The sequence below is a fragment of the Paramisgurnus dabryanus genome, chromosome 7, assembly GCF_030506205.2.
Source record: "Paramisgurnus dabryanus chromosome 7, PD_genome_1.1, whole genome shotgun sequence".
NCBI classification, from domain to species: Eukaryota; Metazoa; Chordata; class Actinopteri; order Cypriniformes; family Cobitidae; genus Paramisgurnus; species Paramisgurnus dabryanus.
The window spans coordinates 24,938,297-24,961,439 of record NC_133343.1 but is presented as its reverse complement, the minus strand read 5'-3'; the positions used below and the strand labels follow the sequence as shown (position 1 = coordinate 24,961,439).

General features: G+C 35.9%; 3 protein-coding genes and 1 long non-coding RNA gene across 9 annotated transcripts; 3 read left to right on the top strand and 1 right to left on the bottom strand.

Annotated features, from left to right (window-relative positions):
- On the top strand, window positions 1–3,368 carry plcxd1.2 (phospholipase C, X domain containing 1, tandem duplicate 2). Its single transcript, XM_065272761.2, has 6 exons — window positions 1–536; window positions 829–965; window positions 1,088–1,216; window positions 1,290–1,445; window positions 2,849–3,032; window positions 3,130–3,368. The coding sequence occupies exons 1-6, from the start codon at window positions 437–439 to the stop codon at window positions 3,360–3,362; spliced, it is 939 nt and encodes a 312-aa protein (XP_065128833.1). The 5' UTR covers window positions 1–436; the 3' UTR covers window positions 3,363–3,368.
- A 694-nt stretch (window positions 3,369–4,062) lies between these two features.
- Window positions 4,063–10,106, bottom strand: gtpbp6 (GTP binding protein 6 (putative)). Its single transcript, XM_065264620.2, has 10 exons — window positions 9,504–10,106; window positions 9,224–9,361; window positions 9,073–9,143; window positions 8,707–8,837; window positions 6,725–6,795; window positions 6,390–6,548; window positions 6,105–6,313; window positions 5,844–5,992; window positions 4,288–4,440; window positions 4,063–4,203 (listed from the first exon to the last, which is right to left on the bottom strand). Exons 1-10 carry the CDS (start codon window positions 9,937–9,939, stop codon window positions 4,077–4,079), a joined length of 1,644 nt encoding a protein of 547 aa, XP_065120692.2. The 5' UTR covers window positions 9,940–10,106; the 3' UTR covers window positions 4,063–4,076.
- Window positions 10,107–10,325: 219 nt separating this feature from the next.
- On the top strand, window positions 10,326–15,590 carry nit2 (nitrilase family, member 2). Of its 3 annotated transcripts, XR_012336975.1 has the most exons (12): window positions 10,326–10,416; window positions 10,769–10,887; window positions 11,060–11,180; window positions 11,266–11,354; window positions 11,949–12,042; window positions 12,126–12,200; window positions 12,289–12,367; window positions 12,441–12,539; window positions 12,618–12,673; window positions 12,767–12,868; window positions 14,275–14,330; window positions 15,331–15,590. XR_012336975.1 is itself a non-coding variant. In XM_065264623.2 (11 exons), exons 1-10 carry the CDS (start codon window positions 10,389–10,391, stop codon window positions 12,859–12,861), a joined length of 855 nt encoding a protein of 284 aa, XP_065120695.2. In that variant the 5' UTR covers window positions 10,326–10,388; the 3' UTR covers window positions 12,862–12,868; window positions 14,275–15,590. The 3 variants fall into 3 exon arrangements, 2 of the variants coding, with proteins under 2 accessions (XP_065120695.2, XP_065120694.2); XM_065264623.2 differs by having other exon boundaries at window positions 14,275–15,590; XM_065264622.2 differs by lacking the exons at window positions 14,275–14,330; window positions 15,331–15,590 and having other exon boundaries at window positions 12,767–13,366.
- Window positions 15,591–16,837: 1,247 nt separating this feature from the next.
- On the top strand, window positions 16,838–22,055 carry LOC135757970 (uncharacterized). Of its 4 annotated transcripts, none has more exons than XR_012336977.1 (7): window positions 16,838–17,607; window positions 17,697–17,845; window positions 18,056–18,850; window positions 19,172–19,259; window positions 19,365–19,479; window positions 21,419–21,457; window positions 21,552–22,055. It is a non-coding gene; the product is annotated as an uncharacterized lncRNA (long non-coding RNA). The 4 variants fall into 4 exon arrangements; XR_010536385.2 differs by having other exon boundaries at window positions 16,838–17,845; window positions 18,056–18,247; window positions 18,774–18,850; XR_012336978.1 differs by adding an exon at window positions 18,932–19,047 and having other exon boundaries at window positions 16,838–17,845.
- The last annotated feature ends 1,088 nt before the right edge of the window (window positions 22,056–23,143 follow it).

The window sequence follows — 23,143 nt, the reverse complement described above, 5'->3', positions numbered from 1 at the left end:
GTTAATGAGCATACTTTCGTTTAAAATGTAACAACAATTTGTAACGCCTGCTACGGTTTTGATGCAATGTGTAATGAAACTGTCCTCCGATCAGCTGTGAAGTTATGTGAAAGCGTGGAACGGGGAACAAGGAAATAGCCCGTGCCGGGGGCGAACGCGCCATTCGGTCTTTCATGTTAAACTTTACACAAGACCAAAACAAAAACATTTAAGACATTTAGCAAAACACGGAGTATTGCACTTACTAAAGATGGATGCCATCTCGTGATAAACATATACGTTGTGCTTTGGACCCATTCATCAATGTGTTATCTGTCGTTTGACTCAAACGCGGTGTGTTTCAACAAAGTGTCAGCACTCGGTTTTTCAACTCACGTATAGCTGCATTTTTAAACGACAGCGGGTTTACACGCACAAATAACTTTTGTTTGGCTCAATGGATCGCATTAGAGAGATTGTGGCGAGTAATGAAGACTGGATGTCGTGTTTGCCAGAGAAATTGTGGGATGTCTCATTGACAAATCTCTCAATACCAGGTGAGCTCCTGTTAACAATAGAAAGTGAGGAAAGGTAGAAAAGCAAAAGGACTATTTATATCTAGAACAAGTATATCAGACGATCATTTAAGACACATTTTATTTATTTATTATAGTATTTATATTGTACTTGACTAAAGTAAAATTTTACATTTACGTTTTAAATTAAAGTTGATTCTATATTAAAAAAAAAAAAAATATATATATATATATATATATATAGCCTAAATGTCATGCAGTGTTTTCCTCAACATCAATGCAAGCAATCAATAAATCCTAAACTTGTTTACAGGTAGCCATGATGCAATGAGCTACTGTCTAGATATCACCTCTCCATTGATAAGGTCAGAGTCAGATACCTTCAGGTTACTGGACAGAGTTTGCTGTTGTTTCACCCGGCCAGCTATTTACAAATGGGCAACTACTCAGGCATGCAAACACCTCATTCACTTATTGGTTATTGTATTGAGTGCTTACAGTGTATCCATATCTATATTGTGTTGTCTGTATTTGCACCATTATATCAGTTGTGTTGCAAACAATATTTGCAGGTCCAAAACATTGTGGAGCAACTTGCAGCAGGCATTCGATACTTTGATCTCCGAATTGCCCACAAACAGTATGATTCATCCAATGAGCTTTACTTCACTCATGTGATATACACACATGCAACTGTTGTTGTAAGGACAAACAATTGGTTCAGCTACTTTATTTCATGTGTGTTCCGTTTTTTAAACATGTATTGTTTTATAGGAAACTCTACAGATAGTTGCTTCGTGGCTTGAGTCTCATCCTAAAGAAATTGTCATCCTGGCCTGTAGTCATTTTGAAGGGCTGGATCATAAAGTTCACGAGGACCTTATCTACTCCCTGAAGAAAATCTTTGGGAGTAAGCTGTGCCCTCGAAATGTAAGTAAATGGAAATATCTCAAATAGGAAAACGAACAATAAATGACAAAATGTGTCATGTTTGGGCACGTGGGGCGATTATGACATTTGGCTGATGGTTAGGTGTCTAATAAATTGTGACGATTATTACGATTAATTGCCTGTTTTAGGGCTTTGACGTTTAATTGTCATAGATTTTTTTTTGTTTGTTCATGAAATAATTTTCACACGTTGTGATTATTTAAATGATTTTTTTTTACCTAGCAGTAAATATTAATGCATATAACACATATTTAAAAGTAATTAGTAGTGATTGGCAAAGATTCATTGCGATTAATCACATACAAAATAAAAGTGATTTTTTTGCATAATATATGAGTGTGTGCTGTGTGTAATTATTATGTATAAATAAATACAATCACACACATTCATGTATGTATTTAAGAAACATTTACATGTTTATATATATATTTTCTATATTAAATTAAATTTTTTTTATATATAAATAAAACAATTCTGAAATATGAATATATATGAATGTGTGTGTGGTTAAATATACATAATAATTAGACACAGTACACACACACATATATTATGCAAAAAAGCACTTTTATTTTGTATGCGATTAATCGCAATTAATCTTTGCCCAATGCCCAGCACTAGTTATTAGTTTGTTAATATATCTTTCAAAAACTGAAAAAAAATCTCTACATTTAAAATTGCTGTTTTGGAAATGTATGTTTTACTTAGCAATTCATACTGCTTATCAAAGTTTTGCAGGATTTCCATTGTATTAAATGGCTTTGCAATCACTTTACACTTTCAGTCAAGGAGTGCCATTGGATACTGTCTCGTTTATACAGAGGCTGCAGCTCCCCCTTGTGTTTTTTAGAGAGATATGCAATCATTGCGGTGATCTTAAATCATCGGGATGAGCTCAAACATTCTCGATGAGACGATTATTTAATCGTTGTGACAGCCCTATGGATATGTAAAATACCTTTTAAAGACCTCTTGAACTTAAAATGAGAAAAAAAAAACATTTTGAGGTTTTCTTTAGTTTGTAGTTAATTAATCCCATGCTAGCATACATTTAAAAGACTAAAATAATTTTTACAATTTTTTTCCTATGTGAAAACATACCAAAATTTTGATGACTCATCATGCACTACACTAATTCTTGTCCAATCAGATGATTTCTAGAATGAGAATGTCCCTCCCTTTAATTATACCACTTGCAACTGACTAGCAAGCAGACTCGTGGCTATGATGTAACTAAATGTCTTAGCCAAACTGCATTACACGATTTTAAAACAGAAAAACCTTGTATGATATAGTGCAAAATATGTACATATCTAAATATGTTTCCATTACAGATTTTTTCTTGTTATTAAGTGCCCACGCAAAAAAAATATTTTCTATAGGAGTCAGTTTTAACCTTGCGCAGCCTATGGACATCAGGCTATCAAGTTGTTCTGTCATACGAGGACCAATCTGCAGCGCGGCATAAAGAGCTGTGGCCTGCTATCCCGTACCTTTGGGCCAACAAGTCTAACGGCGAAGAGCTGATCCAATACCTTGAATGGCAGAAACAACGCGGTCGACCTGGTAAGAAAAGCGTGGATATAGATTGTGTCTGAAGCGTCATTTTAATTTTTATCATGTTAATGTGAATTGCCCACATATGTGTATTTCTGTTATGCAGAGGGGTTCTTCGTGGCCGGCCTTAATTTGACAACGGAGAGATGTTTTATTGCCTCACACCCTCTGGTGTCTCTCCAGACTCTGACTATGGAAAACTGGGATTGTGTAAGGAAATGGCTAGAGGATCAGAAACCAGGAGCTGAATCCACAAGTTTAAACATCATAGCGGGTGACTTCATTGGACCTGTACCATTCTGCTCACTTGTTATCGCCCTAAACAAAAAACTGCTTTAATGAAGGAACTGGTTAAGCAAAAAGCTTTAGATGAAAGGTATTTTAGGTACAGGTTAAGAAATTGTATGGGTCACAAACAATCAATGCAGAGAATTTATTAAAACTGCACCTTTTCTCGGTTACTAAATATGTGAAAAAGCTGTTTACACCTATCAGACAAAAATGCTCCCTAGCTTTTACTGGGGTGGTACCCTTTTAAAAAAGTCCTAATATGTAGCATTTAGGTATAGATTTTGTACAAATATGTACTTTTGAGGTACTGTTATGAACTATTTGGGTACAAAGGTGTACTTTTTAAAAGATTACCGCCCCAGTGACCATTTATTCTGACAGTTTACAAGCTTAATGTTTGTACAGTGTTCATCGCTCTATAGTGTATGCAGTTTCTATGAAGCTTAAATGCTGACACTGCACATTACTTGTCAGTATGTTTATGAGAGCGTTATATTAGAGTGTTTATATTTTTCGATCATGCTGAAAGTGATTTCTCAGTGGGGTTAAAACTTGCACATTTTTGATAAAAAGACAACCTGCACATATTTTACTACTGTTTTTTTACACATTTAATATTTGACATTTACACTAATTCACTTTGTCGTCTAATTGAATTTATTGAAAACGTTTGAGTGCATTATTAGCAAATAAATATTTACACAACATTACTGCAGTGAGTGTTTAAATGATTTGGTAGTCTGTGAAGCTGGCCGTCTGTTGCTAGGTGACCTGAAACAGCTTCCTGTAGCGGCCATATGCAGCTTGGCTAATGATGACCTTGACGTTGGCAATACAATCATCTCCCACATCATCCACTGCCTGAACTGTTGCCTCCTTATACAGCCACCTGTGCAGGGAAAAGAAAACAACACTAAGAAACCTGTGGATAAAACAGTGTATATTCCCCAAGTCATTTTTAACCAACACTTACGCTAATTGAGGGCTGTTGAGCTGCACCTTGAGGGTCATAGTTTGTTTTCCAGTAGACTTCAAGACCGCTTCTTCGATCTTTTCTTTTAATACATCCAGCCCGTGTTGTTTCAGAGCCGATATAGAAAGAACCTCAGGATCACTGTCCTGGTATCTGTAGAACCACAAACAATAATATTTCAAACTTTATAAACTATAATAACTAGCTTCCGGTAACAATGCCATCTTGGACTCCTAAGAGTCACTGGGCAACAAATGGAAAATCTCTTGTAAATCGCTCCAAGTCCAAGATGTCATCGTTACTGAAAGCTAGTTATTATAGTTTCTAAAGTTTGAAATATATTTTTTTACAAAATCGCATTACCCACAGAAATACCTTTATTAACCCTCTGTAAAGGATGGATGCACTTTTGTGAGGTATAAAGTTGTTGACTGAGCCCTGTTTTCTATCAGAGAAAAGCTTGGAAGAGCAAGCACATTTACATAAATAACTCAGTTCGTCTGAAAGATGATGGACATCTAGTGTTTGAATTATGTCAAAGATTATGGGGGTCCCCTGGCTAAGCCCCCCCCTCTCATTTTAGGGTCGCCGTGTTTTCACAAATTAAAATTTGATCCTGGATCGACATCTTTTGTTGGTCCTAGATCAACGTTTTAATCCAAGAAACCTTAACTCAAACCCTAACTATTTTACTCCTCAAATTAGGGCTTTTATATTTTTTAAAAGCCCCTAACCCTAAAGATAATATCTAAAGATTCTTACAGTAAAAGTGGTGAAAAATCCACACACAGAGAAATTGACTCGTCTGTCAATTCCTCCAGAAAACAGCGTGAGGCGCACTTGAGAGTTTACTTTAATTTCAGACAGAAATCTTTTGGATTAGTTTATTGCAAAATTGGCACAAATAATGGATAGTATCGCTTTGTGGCACACTGCCCCTTGCAGCACAGGAGGAGAATTTTTAATTCATGTAGTATTTTAATTTTAAAGCTCGTTCATCCACTCGAAACAGGGTGAACGGCACTTTCACATTCGCTTTGCAGCCCTCTAACGGCCAAAACCACACTAAAGAAGTTTCCAACCGTCGGGTCGGGGTCCTGTAGTTCGAGTGAAAACTACAAAAACTTGCTTTATGGCAGACCTACAATCCAATCAGAGCCAGCTTTGCTAGAGTATGCTAAATTATATGCAACAGTGGTAATGGACAATTCCGCTTCCAATCTGTAGGGGGAGCAAATAGCAAAAACTCTTAAGTGTTGCTTTAATAAAAACCAGAGGACCCCCTTATTTATATTTTTGTGCTTTATAGGGGGTCCGGGACCACCCCAGCCTCCCTCAATTCAAACACTATGGACATGTGTATCTCAGACTGCGTGAGTAAATCATGGGGTCATCAGGGGCTGTAGTATTCCTTTTAAATACTTAAGATTATGTATGAGCAATAGTAATAGTTGTATCAAGTGCCATTTTAAGTGATTATCTAACATGTCAAATATTTAATTATTTATTTCTTTAAAAAATTTGTACGGAGCAGAAAGTAAATAGCTATGCCTCACCCTTCAACAAGGTCAATCTTGTTGAGCACCTCTATTATGTTGTCAAATAGCCGATCTGGAATCTGAAGATTCTTCAGTACATTCAGTACATTGACCTTCTGATTAACAGTTTCTGGATGACTAATGTCTCTCACATGAATTATGAGGTCCTGCAAAAGCAGAAGGCATTAAATGTTCTTAAACACTGATAATCATGTTTAATTTGTATGTATTTTTATGACATATTATGTATCTGTATGTATTATGTATCTGGATACACACTGAATGTGCGACATCTTCCAGGGTGGCAGAGAAAGAGTCAATAAGCTGGTGAGGGAGCTGGGACAGAAATCCAATGGTGTCTACATAAAGTACAGTCATGTGACTTGGTAGCTGTCCTGCGTGTACTGTAACATCCAAGGTGGCAAAGAGCTGATCTTTAGGTTGGAGACCAGCATCACCAGTCAGTGCTTTAATCAAAGTTGTTTTACCTTTGGAGACAAAGACTGTTAATGAGTTATTGATCATAACTAAAACTGATATCACAGATTCCTATCCAAACCTCACCGCAGTTAGTGTAACCCATGACGGAGATGATGGGAAAGTCTTTCTGTTTACGTTGGGAGCGGAGAAGGTGTCTCTTCCTCCTAAGTCGCTCCAGGGCTGAACGGATCTTAAGCTCTCTTTCCTTCAACAACCGCTGCTGTACTTCATACAGGGTTTCACCTGAAGATCAGCTAAGACTTTAGTAACTTTAAAGACTTGGTTTTGTAAGGGAATTTCCGGCACTTTGAAACCAGAAATGGGTAACAGTAGCAATGACTCCAAACGGTAGTAAGAAAAGCATGTAGTTTGACACCAGATTAACTATTTAAATGTGAAAAGCATATTCTTGTCCTTACCTGAGCCCATGATGTACCTTGAGCCCCCACCTTGCTGGTCTAAGTTTGCTACTTCATTTCTGAGCCGGGATCTTGTGAGTTCAAACAGAAAGCAGATCCATGTTCAATCAGAAAGATCAATGGACATGAATGTGTTTGGTTTTTACAGTTATTACAGAAATAACGGTGTGAATACACTTAAAGGTCACATTCTTTCTGATCCTATTTTTTAAACCCTAGTTAGGGTGTAACGTTGCTATTATAGCATAAATAACCCCTGTAAAATGCTAAAGCTCAAAGTTCACTGCCAGGCGATATATTTTCTTTAACAGAATTCGCCTTTCAAAGCTTATGGCGAACGGCCGGTTTGGACTACAGCCCTCTACTTCCTGCTTTAAAGACGTCACTAGAACAGTTTTTTGACTAAACTCCGCCCACAGGAATACGGGAGTCGCTACGCTATGCTGCTATCGAATCACAACACACTAAACAAACTACACAATCCGAACTCGTTACGTATTTCTGAAGGAGAGACTTCACAGAACAAGGAAGACATCAGCCGGTTTTGAGGACAGTGAAAACAGCGGCATACAGATAAGTAAATTGTGTGAAAAATACAGCGATTTTTTACACGTGAAACATGTACACATGTTATATTGCGCACTGTAAACACAATCAAAGCTCCAAAAACACGGAAAGAACGGGACCTTTAACTCTTTCCCCGCCATTGACGAGATATCTCGTCAATTAAGAGAAAACGCTTCCCCGCCAATGACGAGATTTTCCGTCTTTCCGCAATACCGCTATTATCCACCAGGTGGCGCCCTTCCGCATTTTTTTAAAACCGGAAGTATTGCCCTATGGCAAGCTGCTGCATGTCCGTGTCTGTTTTAAAGATCGCTCTGAATGGGATCTCTATGAAAAATCCGTCATAAAAATGGAATTATCTCTGCTTTTTGCTCAAAATGTGGTGTTTTTGCAAAAACCTACCCATATTCAAAAGCTGATTGCAAAAGAACCACTAAAGGTAGGATGAAACGTTTTTTTTTTGTTTGAAAGCAGAGGGTCTGTTCTTTCATTTGGTATATTGTATGTTTATATATTTAAAGAAGAACATTTTCTGGAAGGCATTAAACTTTGGTGAAAATCATGAAAAACGCTGTCGCTGGCTGGCAACTTTTTTTTAAAATGCTGGCGGTGAAAGAGTTAACTACTACTCAAATCAAAATAAAACTGGCCATCACAATTTTTGTTTCAAGCTACTGACTAAAGAAGTAGAAAGAAGGGTGCCAGTGACTAGCAAAGATTTTAAAATGCGAAAACATGGAAGTGTATGGGGGCTTCGAAATTCATCCCTGTTTGGATCCTAAGGAATGAATGGGGCTAGGCTAAATGCTAAACATTCACGATGCGCTGTACAAAGATTAAGTGCACACATTGAAAAAAGATAGGTATGTATTAATTTGTCTAAGTTGAGGCAAGAACATAATGAAATATTGAAAAACTGTGGTGTTTTCCTTTAAGTCTTAAGTCCACGTGACTGCATATCCACATGTGCACCATTTGGGACACAGCCGTAAAATTCCCAAAGTGCAGTGCCGTACACTAAACCCACACTACCTCAGCATATCCCATCATGCATCATGTTCTGGATCAGACATTTTGCCAAGACCTTTTCAGTGTAAATAATTATTACATATAATTTGGTAGTAAAACATAAAGTGATGCACATTTTATTGGTGCTAACTGCAGATGTTGGTTAGGTATTTTATAAAACATTTATAAGCTTTTTATCACATCATTTGAAACACCACTATAATTCAATTGTGTTGTTTGTGCTGGGACTACCGAACAAGCATTTTATAAAGTTGCATGCACAAAATAAGGAGGTTTTTTTACAAGTGCAAAGAATTCTTCTTCTAAAGGTTGGCCAAATACATAATGTAGTAATAAAGTGGTCAAGTGCAAAGACCAAAAGTGTGGGTATTTCACTAGGTATTTACCTGAGCAAGGGTATCTCCGCCAAAGAGATCTGCAGTTTGGCTTCTTTTGTTTTAGCATTGCAACGAAAGATATGGAGAACCAGTGAGTATCTATCAAGAACTTTAACTCCCCAAGCTTCCTGCAGTTCTTTCTGGAACACAAATAATTAGCTTGTCACTGCTTGCTTCCCAAAACAATTACTGCCATCTATACAAGTATAGAAAAGTATTACTTCTGATGAGAATATTATGAATATATTACTACAACTGTGGTACTTTACAGTGACCATGACAGTCACAATAGTAGATCTTAATGATCAGTTATCAGCTTTTTTGGTATTCATTCAAAGCACACCATGTTGGTTTGGAAAGTTAAAAGACACTCACTTCTGATGGCGGCGAAAGACGCTCCACGTTCACAAAGACAGCCGTGACCCCAGCTGTTGCTTTGATCTTCTCTTTGCAACACGGCAGAGCAGAGAAAATGTCAATTTGGGTGCAAACTAAACCATTTGTTCAATTGTAGTAAACTATATACCTGTAAGAGTCTGAAAGTTTCCCTTGCCGAATATTTTTTTCTTTTCTGGTGTCTTGGTAGAGAGGATGATCTTGTCAATAACAGTCCAGTTCTGCAAGGTGTTCACCAGACCAACAGCCTCATCCATTTGAAGTGCCGCTGTTAAATGTAAAATTTCTGTATTGTGAGATATCTCATATTTAATTTTCCTGTGCAAAGCCAGGATTTTAGGAATTAGTATCTTTATATACATTTAAGCAGACTATGTGTAAACAGAAAAGCGTAAACTGTACAGATTTACCTGTGGTTAGATGTTGCTTTTTGCTGCCCCATTTCACGTCAGGATGAACGATAAAGACCCTGTGGTCTTCTTCACCGATACCTACAGGGATCTGTTGCTGAAACAGCTCCTCTATTTCTGCCTCATCAATTTCATCTTCCTCTAAACTGTCCTGATCTATGCTGTGATTTTTGCTCTTGAACGTGCAAGCTGTCAAAGAAAAAGTCCTTGCTGGGACTAATGATACTGTCTTTAACGATTTAATCTTTAAACTTTGTTTAAGATACGGTGACCCACCCACTTTAGCATATTGTAAGGTACATGGAGAAAAGCTGACTGGTTTGCATTTTGAAAAATTCATGTACCATCTCCCAATAACATGTTTTTTGGATAACCTCCATGCACATCTGCATAAAAATACATGCTTGGTCAAGTATTGTAACTTGGTTAAATCCATCTTCTCAGATTATAATGTAAAGAACGCACAAATCATGTTAGATTAAATCATAGTTTAAAATATCTACACACGTCCAACAAAGATATTTTAACTTATTTTGGAACTTACTACATAACAATTTTACCATGCATGTTTTGGTGTTTCTTCCTTTCCTGTGTTTTAACAGAGACGGTTGATCTGCATCGCCACCTGTAGTCTTAAAGTAGTAATTTATTTACGGAAATAAAAAAAATATATAATATATTTAAACTTACTTGGTTTAAATGTTCAAAATGCAAATTTTGGAATATTACACAATTTTAAAAGTACTTGAAAATTTTTAGTTTGTCCACTTACACGTGCCAAAAATACGCATGAGGACTTTTATTTTGAATGCATTTGAGTGGGCGGAAGGTTAACGCGAGTTTTATTGGTGTTTACTCTGCTGTCTGCACGCTGTCAGTGTATCAATGTCTGGTGTATTTAAAGCAATGTCAAGTGAGTTAAATTTGTATCATTTGCCCTAACTATTTACATTATTTGATATATTTTTAGTTAGTAATTAAACCAGGCACGTTGACACGTTTTTTTATTTTATTTTGCCTTTATTTATATTCACACATTGACGCTGTTTTCATTTGGCAAATGCTTTTATCTATTGCAACTTATAGTGCGTTCAATGACATATGCATGTCTCTGAGTGACACATGTTGCATTTGCACCTCTGTCTTTACCTATGCAAAAGTACAAGCTTTATTGAAATGCACGAGAGGGGTGTGCTGGTTGGTTTTAAAGGGTTAAATCACTGATCGTGTCGTGGGTAATGAATAATCTCTTGTTCATCCTGTAGAGTTTCGCCTTGCTGTGGTGCAGTTACATGTCTCAAAGATCAAGGCTGAAAATTTAAGTAAAGCACAAAAACTTGTGAAAGAGGCCACAGTGCAAGGTGCAAAAGTAGTAGTCCTACCTGTAAGTATTAAATTCTCTAGGTTAATGTGTACATTTTAGGTGAGTTATTGGATTATACTTCTGTAGATCATACATACATTCCTATACTGACCAGTATGTTTTAATTTAATACAAAAGAGAATAAAAATGATCTGCATCTATTAATGTACTAATAATCCATGTTTGTTTGTAGGAGTGCTTTAACTCCCCATATGGAACCGGCTTCTTTGCAGAGTATGCCGAGAAGATCCCAGGAGAATCCACAAAGATGTTGTCAGAGGCAGCAAAAGAGTGTGGGATCTATTTAGTGGGTGGTGAGACCTTCAGTCCCAAGCATCACATTTGGTGTAATTGAAGTCACATCCGTGTGCCTTACTTTAGTGTGTTTGTTTGTTGTAGGTTCCATACCAGAGGAGGATGGGGGGAAGCTCTATAACACCTGTTCGGTTTTTGGTCCTGATGGAAAGCTGCTTGTAAAACACAGAAAGGTCAGTGTGCATTTCAATAATATGTAAACAAACAAATCAGGGCTGTCAAAAAATGTATTGTGATTAATCACATACAAAATAAAAGTTTGTGTTCACATAATCTATTTGTGTGTGTATTGTGTGTAATTATTATGTGTATATATAAATACACACATACATGTATACATTTAAGAAATGTTTTATTTATGCATATTTTTATTTATTTATATATAATATAAAATATATACACAAATATAAATATATAAAAGCAAGTAAATATTTCTTAAATACATATACATGCAGGTGTGTGTATTTATATATACAAAATAATAACACACAGTTCACACACACATATTATGCAAAAACAAGCTTTTATTTTGTATGCGAATAATCACGATTAATCTTTTGACAGCCCTAAAACAAATACATAAACTTTGTTTTTTAGCTATGTTTTGTATGATACATCCATATTTTGTTTAAATATCATGTTGTTTAGTTGTTTTGTTTGCATCATAGTCCTATAGGTAGATATTTTATTAAGAAAATAAAGATGCCTTTGAAACATTAAATATGTAAATTAGTTTATTCATAATCTTTACTGTACTTCCCTTTCAGATTCATCTCTTCGATATTGACCTACCTGGAAAAATACGTTTTCAGGAATCTGAAACATTAAGTCCAGGAAACAGTTTGTCCATGTTTGAGACCCGTAAGTTTTTATTATTGGGATCTTGACCATGTTCCCTTTATGTTGTGCTCTGTGATGTCATACTGTGTATATGCTATTTGCAGCATTTTGTAAAGTAGGTGTGGGGATTTGTTACGACATTCGCTTTTCGGAGCTTGCACAGATCTACGCCAAGAAAGGTGAGTGTACTTAAAATGACACATGTCTAGTAGTGTACATTTAAATATACAGTACTTTATATAAATGCTAATTTCTCTCTCTGTGTAGGTTGCCAGCTTTTGCTATATCCTGGTGCCTTCAATATGACCACAGGACCGGCTCACTGGGAGCTGCTCCAGAGAGGGAGGTCAGTATTCAGAATCTATATGCTTTGTTGTCCTTTGTACCTCCATGTACGACAGTTTGTGTCCTCTTGACAGGGCAGTAGATAATCAGGTTTATGTGGCCACTGCTTCACCAGCAAGAGATGAGACCGCCAGCTATGTGGCCTGGGGTCACAGCTCTGTGGTTAACCCTTGGTAAGGGCTCACTTATTACCGTCTGTTCAGTTACATGGTATTATGTGTTGACATGATAAAGGTGACTATTTTACGCAGGGGTGAGGTTATTACGAAAGCCGGAACAGAGGAGGCTGTTGTGTATGCTGACATAGGTGGGCTCCAAAACAGCTGCATTTATTTATTTGATAACATTATAAGGTAATCATAAACATTAATAGATCTAAATTGTTTTTTTTCTTTTCCAGACCTGCAGTACTTGGCTGATGTGCGTCAGCAAATCCCGATCACCATGCAGAGACGTAATGATATATATAGTGTAAATGCTCTTCAGGAAGGCTGACGTGCAGGTGTGGTTTATGTGAATACTCCTTTTAAAATGGGACTCAGTCAGCACTTTGTAATGTGTTGAGACAAGCCACCATCATATGGTGTAATTACAAGAGTCACCAGGCAATGATGTTTTAAAGGGACTCATGATTTGAAAGCTGTTGAGATGCAATGAAAATGATATTGACATAGTTAAAATGTCTTAATACATAAGTAAATTTATTGTACAGCTATTACAGGACAAGGAAAATTATTGTTTTTCTAAATCCAATGCGAATATTTGTTTGCTAAAATAAATAATGTCCTTAATCATCATTATAGGACTGAAGTATAATTTATTATTTTTTAAAAGCTTGCAACGCTTCACTGTCATGAGTCACTGTGTCATTTTTTATAAAGATATCAGAAGCATCTATATCAAATGGCCTTGTATAATGTTTGTGCGAATAGTCGCCTCTGATGGATTAATTCCCGAATCTGATTAACAAATGCAATAAATAATTGTTGTTACCATAAAACTTGTTTCCTAGTAGCGCCCCCTGTTGCTTACAGAGGAGCTCGTTAGGCACACTATGGAAAGGATACGATGAAACAAAATCCATGCAAAAAATAAATAAATAGTAGTTTCCCAAATTAGACTAATTCATTTCCCAAAAAACTTTAATCATCTTAACTTTACCCTAATAAGACCCTTGGGGTCAATTTGACCCCCAAGACACTTTTCTGTAGTATAAAAACATGGTTCCCTTCATCTCAGTGAAATAAGATTTTGTGAATTTTCCAGATTATCTGTCAAGATTCATATAAAAAAAACTGGGCTTGATTCGTATTCAGAAAAATCGGGTCTTATGAGGGAAAATATATTAGTGGAAATTATAATGATTAAAGTATTTGCAGTATTTGGACTGATTCATCTAAGTATTAACCCTGGAGAACCCAGGAAAATCCAAAAACCCATTTATTCTATTGAATAGATTTGACCCCGTGGGTTCTCCAGGGTTAAAATCTTTCTAAACATTCACATTATTTGTAATTTCAAGCATTTTATTTCTCTGTGGCACACCTAAATGAGGTCAAACAAGATCAAAAGGGCTGTAAATGACAACTTCACAAGCTTTTATAGCTTGATTTCATATAGTTTTATAAGTAAAGCCATAATGTCTATCAAAAGACTCACAAACATTTCCCACAAAAATCTATATAGATATACATACAAATAATAAATAGTTTTGGAATAGAGTCGATGGAATGATTCTGGGATACCACAGCACCTATAAAAAATTTATAGATATAATTAATTGCATATCTACAAATTGGAGGAAACGTACGTACTAAAACTCTGGCACTTTCTGGCTCATCGAGTTAATGTGCACAACTGTATGGGTTACCATTGAACTTTGCCCTCTTTTAACTCTTTTTAATGCAGGGGTGAGGTAAACACAAAAGCTGGGTTACAAAAGGTTGTTGCGTATGCTGATGTAGGTAAGTTTTGTGCCAGGTGCATTTAGAGTAAACTAATCATCTATGTCTGCTCTGCGTAAATCTCTAATTCAGTTCTTGATAGCACACTCATGTTGTTTACAATCTTTGTTGCCTAAAATTACAATTTAAACCAATTGAACTGTTCAGATTGGTTCACAATATGCTGAACAGAGCATGTTTGGTGTCTTCATGTGATTTAATGTTTTACTGTATATCCAAGTACACTTTATCTATGTACGCACAACATATATAAACCATAACAGAAAAGCCATGCAGAAAGTTTTAGCTTCAGACAGTCTATATGAATTGTTAGTTAGCAGTTACATTGCCATAAATGTGGAGGTTGCCACAAAACAAGGATATTTTCATTACTTGGAGGAACAAATGCCTTATAAGCGGTTCAAATTGAAATAAATTATATTTACATTGCAATTTTGTGTTTACTGTACATGTTATACTGTACTGTACACATGGAAACTCTAAAAACAGTAAAAAAAAACTTACATATAAAATAATAAAAATCTTTTAGATTAAAACTAGTGCTAAAAATATCCTGCTACACTCTTAAAGGGATAGTTCACCCAAAAATAAATATTCTGTCATCATTTACTCACCCTCAAGTTGTTTCAAATCTGTATACATTGCTGTGCTCTGCTAAATGTATTTGTTTTTCTTTGTTCTTACATTCGTAATTAAATCACTAAGCAGGAGCACGCCTAAATTCCATAGCAGAAAATAAAAAGAATATGGTGCTCCAAAACTTTTTACAAACATTGTTCTGCTGCACACAAAGGAAGATATTTTGAGTAAAGAAATGTATACAGATTTGAAACTTAGTGAAGGTCAGTAAATAATAACAGAATTTTCATTTTTGGGTGAACTATCCCTTTAACAAATAATCTTTAATTTTGTTTTTTAGTTAAAATGACGTTTAGTTGAAGAAATGTATAATGTAACAGTTGTGTTCCAGCCTTGCCCATGAACTTTTATTCTCTTTCAGAACAGAACAGCTTGTCCTGGATAGATGTCCATGTTAAAGGTGGGGTGAATGTTCCCACACATATGCAACCCCAGGCAACGATGTTGGTTAGTAGACACGCCCCATACTGCTGATTGGCTACAAGTGTGTTTTGGTACTCGGGCCGACTCCCTTTTCCAAAGTGTTTTTTAAAAATCTTGAACTCTGCCTTTAAGGATCCATGCATTTAATCCTAAAATTGTATCAGAGTAATAAATATTAATAAAATTTTGGGAACTTCAGGCAAAAAAATCCATTATTTTGTCTAGTACAAATTACAGTAAATGGATCTCTGATAATGTGATAGTTTATTATGAGTGATTCAACTCTGAATCAGATTATAAAATGATACAGTGAATCACTCCCAGCAGGCCACAACACACAGGGACACAAATATGCTAATTTTCTAGCTTCTCTAGAGTTAAACATTTGATTTTCACCGTTTTGGAATCCATTCAGCCGATCTCCGGGTCTGGCGGTGCCACTTTTAGCATAGCTTAGCATAATCCATTGAATCTGAATAGACCATTAGCATCGTGCTGAAAAATAACCAAAGAGTTTCAATATTTTTCCTTTTTAAAACTATATTATTCCACTATATAGGCTATACATCAGTCTCTGGAAGGGAAGCCCAGTGCTCCATGTTCATGGTGATCATCTCCATCTCAGTTTCCTCACTGCATGAATCATCTGCAACACAGACCATAGATGATCATCAGGAAGACCTCAAAACCATATTCACACTAACACATAGGACTTCAGCACTTTTGTACCTCTACGTCTGTAATGTTTTTTTCTGTCCCGGTCCAGTTTCCTCTGGAAACACAGAGACAGAGCCACCAGTAGGAATACAACCACGCACATCACAGTGGTAAACATCCACATAAATTTTGAATGCCGTCCATCTTCTAAACTTGACTTTACACCATCTAACCACAAAGACAAAAAATACTTGCGTTGCCTTCAAACAAAAATAAAATCCTAAATCCCTGCCCATTTGCCATTGTCTGACATTCTGTATTGCCATATTTTCAACCCTCAGCAAATTGTATGCTGTTTATTACACTTATATTAGGTAAAAAGGACATAATATTTGACCTTTAATGCTTTGCAAAGTATCAAAAAAGGTATAGGTATACTTTGCTTTTCTAGTTTGGAATTAAGTTTTTAAATACTGTACTGTTCAAGTTAACTAGGGCTCCACTTGTTTTACATATTATGTGGTGTATGCAAAAGGTTTACTGTACATGAATAAAGGCACTCACAGTTTGTTGCAGTCAAAGTTTCGTTCAGCAGTTTGTTTTCTATGACACATGATACAGCAGTATCTGGTGAAATGTTGATGGATAGGACACTGGTGATGTTGTAGAGTCCAGACTGTGGTAGAGTATTTACATATGTGGTAACTCTTGTTTCTGGAGGGCACTGTGTGTGGTTGATTCGCCAGTAGATGTTTGGAACAGGAAATCCTCCTGTACACTGTAAATAATTTTCGTTGTTTTCACAGTTTTTTACTGTTTTTCTCGACAGTTTCTTACTGTATAAGTTGTTTACAGTTTGTTACTATAGATTTGTTGTTTCCACAGTATTTTAATGTATTTTCAACAGTTTTTTACTGCATAAGCTTTGTACAGTAGGCTACTGTAGTTTTCCAATGCATTATGGGAAATATTACTCTGAATACAGTATTACCAACCAACTGCAAAACACAATGACAAACGTCTATTTATATCTTAAATGCTTAATTTTTTTGTGAGATATTTGGTTTAATGTCTGTTTTCACATCAGATGCTCGGTGTGTTCCTTTAACATAAATCAGGTGCCTTTTCTGAGGCTTTAATGAAATCACCAGCCAATTCAATAGACATACCATCAGTTCTTAATATTGTTGCCTCTGTGTCACAAAATGTATTTTTAAGATTAGTTTAGGCGATAATATATATATGTATAATCTTCAAATAGCAGTCGATTAGTTAAAAAAGCGCTAATTTTAGAATTTGATTAAACAAATGCGGAGGGTTCAGGCGCGAGTCGGTCACGTGATGTGCTCCTCAGTTCTGTCAGTAGGGGGAGTGGGAGAACGCGTGTGTGTCGTCGTATCTGTTCTGCTCATCTAGCGCGTATTTCTTTATTAATATCTGCTGGGTGAATATTAATACGTATATGCTAACATTAATTTTGTGACCACAAAATGACAGCGAGCTATTATACGAGATATTGTGTCGTCGTGTTTGTCTTCACTCACTTCATCATTATCTGGTAAGTGCTATATGCAATATCTGGTATGAGACTTTATTGGCACTAAAGGGTTCTTTCGGCTAAATTTTACTTAATTTCTGTCATAACAGCAAACAACTTCTGCAACTACACAATGATTGTCTGCCTGTGTGCAAAATAAAGCACGTTCACTGTGTAAAACCCCGCGCAGGGCATTTTCAAATTAACGGTCAGGGCGAGTCTGAGCTTATCGTGTTGTGTTGACAGAGACTTTGCTGAGGTAAGTAAGAGAAATAAATTAATGTGTTAAATAAATAACGTTATAAACTTGAATTATGTTGTGCCAGAATACGTTGTTTAATGAATATCTGTGGAATAGGTTTAAAATAATACATTAATGACTGAACGTGAACTTGACTGAACATTATGGCAGCTAGAAGTATTGAAAAGACGTATAATAGATTTAACAATGTTTTATCTTCTTTATTAGTGTATGTAAATCTGGGCTACAGTCCACGACAAATTTTCTACGGTAGTTTTAGGCCTGCATGCTGGTCCTTTCGTCTATCGCGGGGATATCATCACTTCAGCGGACATCGCACTGAAGAGATCCTGTGCTTGCGTGGCGGTGTGTTTGTGTGCTCACTTGGATTGAGACCAGCAGTGCTTTTTTAAACACTGGGTGAGTACTAACTTATTATTGTGTAGTTTCATAAAAGCCTTACTCTTTTCAGTCACATAACTTTTGTTCATCTGCTAATAATAGGACTATCCATACACAAAGATGTATTGTGGATTTAAGTAATATCTGCGAATATTTATGTGAAAATGTATTAGTGTTCTGCTGACATGAGATCTGAAAATGTGTTCTAGGACCTGATATGGATTAATCCAATGATCAACGTTTTCCTTTGTATCCCTGTTTTGTATACGCTGCCATTACATGATGGTCATATGTCCCGGATGATCGGGAGAAGTCACGTGGTTCAATTATTATTTTTTTTTACGTGGTTCAATTTTTTTTCCCATGCATTTAGCATCAGGCAAAGCCTGCAATCAATCTATTAAGACAGAAACAATATCTTACTTATTATTATGTTGTTATGACAATATCATGTGATCATCTGAGTTAGAACAAAATCTATTCATTTTCAGGTATTACTGTGCAAGTTCCCTGAATCATTCTGTTGAAATGTTATGTGTTTAAGATTCTTTATGACATCAAGATGTGGTTTGGGAAGGACCTTCATCTAAATCTGAAGACAGGACATACTGGCTCAAAAAGGTACAATATTTTTTATACCCAATTTGAAATGTTGAACAATTACTTTACTTTACTTTACTTTACTGTACTGGACTGGTCAAGCGTTTGGTCAGGAACTGCCTATACACTTGAAAAATGCACAGAACTGGAACAGCACATCAGTTGGGAGCACATTAACAAGGATGAAATGTATCCAATAATTATTTTAATATTTATAGGTAAGCAACTACTTGCTGAGTGTATTTAATGAGTGTGTATTAATCTCTTACAGCTCCCATACTTAGTACAGTATATTTTAATCAGTGTGGCAATAACTTGTGTTTTATTTTTATGTTTACACAGGTGTTTCTGATATGGAGAAAAACCCAGCACTGCTCATTTTATTTCTTCATCTTGAGAATACAGCAAGTTTACCTTTTGTCTGGAAAATGTAAGTTTTGAGTTTGGCTAACAATAGAGGTTAGATTTTGATGCAATTTATTACTCATCTCTTTAACTTGTATTTTTAGTTACTCAGTACATGTTATTTTCACAGGATTCAGCAAAGCTAACACCAACAACAATTTTTCATGGCACTTTAAACCACCTTGATGTGAGGAGCCAGCATCAGAATGGATGGTGTCAATATCCTGAAAGTGGAGGTAACAGAGGTACTGTATCTCTTTTTTATCTCCTTCAGTGTAGCATGTCCAAACCCATCATTGCACACTAAACGTTAAACATTTTTGGTGACTACAAAAGACAGTCTATAACACTTCTAAAATTGTACAAACAACGTATTTCTATAAATTGTTTTGCCATAACAAACCTTACTTAGTGGTAATTGGTTTGTATATAGTTTTGTGTAAATTTGTTCATTTAACGTCTTAAGTTTGGAATGGTCTATACGGAATTAGTTTTGTGTTTATTGATAATAATTATTGTAGTTAACACATTTATTTATTTCATACACCAGTTATTATTTATGGGTAGGGGTGTGACGGTCATTATATAACCGTGAGACCGACGGTTATAGTTGAACACCGTCATTAGAACTCTATAACCGGCAAAACCGTGTTATTAAAATATTTTTAAAAACATTTTTTATCAAAGAATTTTAAAATACTAATTAAAAACAATTGTTAACAGTCTGTGTTACACGCCCCCTCATGTTCTCACGCAGTGAAAATACAGAGCGGAGCAACACTGACAACGCGCTGACATACAGGACAAACCAGGTTACTTTTCGGTTACTTTTGAGATTAAACATATTAAACAAAGTCTCACCTTTCAAATCATCTCTTCCGTCAGTACACTCCCCTTTTCAAGTTCAAATCCTCCCATGCTAACCTACTAACTCTCCTGAACGCACATTCACTGCTTGCTGTTAATTTTAAAGAAACGTAGAGCAAGTAGCTAATCAGTGTCTAGTTTATTCAAACGACGGGTGAGCACTGTGCAGCGCGTCTGTGGAGAGCGTTTGCTGCGCGTGGCCATTGTGCTTTTACACCGGTTGCGTTTGCAGCGCATAGTGTGCAGTTTAATAACAATCTGAAGTTCACATTACTTTCTTTTACCTGCATTTATGAGCAAAACCTCTTCAATACGCTTTAAATCCACATTGTTTTTGTGCTGTTCTGTACTGACAGATATATATAGACACAATTACAGACATAAAAAGCCCATGGCACAAATATGTTTCTCTAAAGATTATTAAGATAGATGATAGATAGAGGATTAATTTATGCTGGGCAGAGAGTGACAGCGCAGTCTTCTTGCAATAGTGTGTTTTTTAAATATTTCATTGCTTTCTGTTAAATTGTTCAACATTATTACTGTTTGAAACACACTTGGCATAACATTCATGATTTTATGGTAAAATGACACTTTCCCGTCAATCCACGAGCATTTAAACGAGCAAAACACACCCCATCGACAGTTATGTTACGAACCGTCACATTTGACTCATGTCATAACCGACATCACCAATTCTGAAACCGGCACACCCCTATTTATGGGTAATATTTGTGTCATGTTTTAGTCACTGAAATGTGTAAAATCGTGCAAAAATATTTAATAGTCTACCTGTGGTCTATTAAATATTATTTATTCAAAATGTAATTCTACTTCGCAGTGGTGGCTGGTGACTTCTCTCCTAAGTGGTGCAAATTCAAAATATGTGTTCAGAGTGTAATGTGTGTTGCTCATCATGTCAAAGTATGCGTTCGTTGTGTCATGTTAACCATGTGCATCTTGCCTTATGTGAAAATACGTGCCTGCTGTAAAAGCGTCAGAAGGGTTTATGATTTTATGACACTCACTTTCACAAAATACTCGCAAGACACTAACTTAACACTAAACTCTGATTACACATGAGATTTAGCGAGATCGTTTATAATAAACCCCTTTGAAGCATCTGCAGCAGACACGCATTTTGACATGATGCGTGATACACATAAGTTTACATGACGCGCTTAATACATGTTGTGACAAGCTTTGCATCGTGCACCGTTGAAAAAGAAGTCACCAACCAGCACTGCGACTGGGTTATTTAAGCTTTCAGTAATGTTATTGTAACATTCTCCGTAATATTTTCTCTGTTCTCTCAAGGTGGATCTCGAGACTTGGCCATGTTCTAGATTATAACTGGTGAGCTCAAAGTACATTATTGCTAAAAACAAGCATTTTAGATGATTAGTTAATTTTTTGACTTATTATTAATTTGTTTTATCATTTGTTACAGGATTATCACAAGTGCTGTCGCCCCTGCTGTATATGACGCCCCCACCACCTACACCAGGTGTAGGAAATGTCGGTCCTGGAGTGCCGTTGTCCTGCAGAGTTTTGCTCCAGCTCTAAACAAACACACCTGAACAACTAGATCTGAAGAGTCACCAGAAAACTACAGGTAGGCGAGGTTTTATCAGGGTTGGAAATGAAATCTGCAGGATTTCGGCACTCCAGGACCGACGTTGCCTACTACTGACCTACACCTTCATCCTGCCACCACCACCCATACTACCTACAAAAAACTGTATTGTAATTATGCTTTTCACTGTATTGTATGATGTGGTTTTCTCATTTAGGGTAACTACACTATGACAACAATTGGATACATTGATTGCTGACTGATTTTGTTATTTTTTCTTTACTTTTTGTTTAAAATCTAATCATTTTTTTGTTATTTTTGTTAATATTGTTACAAATATACAGTTAAAAACTGCACAATAAATTGTCTGCTTTTAAAGATATAGTTGTTGTCTTTATATTTAACATCAACCAATAAAATAACAGTATTTAATTTAATCTTAAAAAATACAGTAGTATATATTTTACACTGTAAAATAAATAACAGTAAAATTGGAAAATACAGTAGTATATATTTTATACTGTAAAATAAATAACAGTAACATTTCCAGTATAACAGTAAAATGCTGTATGTTGGATCTTACAAAAAACAGTATAATACTGTACTTCATTTTGCAGTATCCTTTAAACTACTGTCATTCTTTCTACAGTAATTTTACTGTTGTTTGAAATACAGGAACTACTGGATAATTGTTGCCAGTAAGTTACTGTTAATTTGACAATAAACTTTTTACAGTGTAGTATTGCACACCAGTTGAGTTTCTTCTCCATTTATAATATTATTCCTTAATAAAGTCGGATGACTGAAATGACCTACAAAATAGAAATGCGAAGATATAATTAATGTTCTTTTGACTTCAAAGTCAAATTTATAGCTGAAACAGGCCTGTCACTAAATTTACTGACTGATATGTTATCACATAGAACTACAGGAAATCATTGGGTCTTTAATGATTTTTAACCTGCTACAGAAAGGCAGACAAATGATGCAAATAATGACACTGTTTTCTTGACCATGAATCTTTAGATGTAAACTGTAGTTTTGTGCATCTGATAAATGTCCAATGTGAAGTCTCTAGTATTAGAGGCCGCAGATGACACAGTGGTCCGGGACACATTTTGCGAGTCAATCCAGTCTGTGATGTGTATAACTTTCATGTCTCTTCTCCATTCAGATGATATGAGCAGGGAGGTCAAATTTTTACCCCATTATAAATACAGGGAAGATGGACATTCTCTCCAACTACTCCAATTATGCATTTATCAGCTAGATGTTGAGATAAAGTGTAATTCTTGTGTAGCTTATGTATCAAGACAGAATCAAAGAGTCACCTAAATGGATAATTTACCCAAAAATTAAAACGCATTATTATTTATACCCTCATATATTTTGTTGTTAACCCACATGAAGTGTTTTTTTTGGCGTTTTCTAGTTACTGTGGATGGCAGTGTTGTAGTCAAGACCAC

Excerpts from the sequence above, each read along its gene's own strand:
- plcxd1.2 (XM_065272761.2), top strand. The coding sequence starts at position 437 with ATGGATCGCATTAGAGAGATTGTGGCGAGTAATGAAGACTGGATGTCG. Across the intron at positions 966-1,087 it reads ACAAATGGGCAACTACTCAG|GTCCAAAACATTGTGGAGCA; the intron begins GCATGCAAACAC and ends CAATATTTGCAG. Across the intron at positions 3,033-3,129 it reads GAAACAACGCGGTCGACCTG|AGGGGTTCTTCGTGGCCGGC; the intron begins GTAAGAAAAGCG and ends TCTGTTATGCAG.
- gtpbp6 (XM_065264620.2), bottom strand. The coding sequence starts at position 9,939 with ATGGATTTAACCAAGTTACAATACTTGACCAAGCATGTATTTTTATGC. Across the intron at positions 6,796-8,706 it reads GCGGAGATACCCTTGCTCAG|ATCCCGGCTCAGAAATGAAG; the intron begins GTAAATACCTAG and ends TGAACTCACAAG. Across the intron at positions 4,441-5,843 it reads AAGATTGACCTTGTTGAAGG|ATACCAGGACAGTGATCCTG; the intron begins GTGAGGCATAGC and ends GTGGTTCTACAG.
- nit2 (XM_065264623.2), top strand. The coding sequence starts at position 10,389 with ATGTCTGGTGTATTTAAAGCAATGTCAA. Across the intron at positions 12,043-12,125 it reads TTTGTCCATGTTTGAGACCC|CATTTTGTAAAGTAGGTGTG; the intron begins GTAAGTTTTTAT and ends TGCTATTTGCAG. Across the intron at positions 12,368-12,440 it reads GAGCTGCTCCAGAGAGGGAG|GGCAGTAGATAATCAGGTTT; the intron begins GTCAGTATTCAG and ends TCCTCTTGACAG.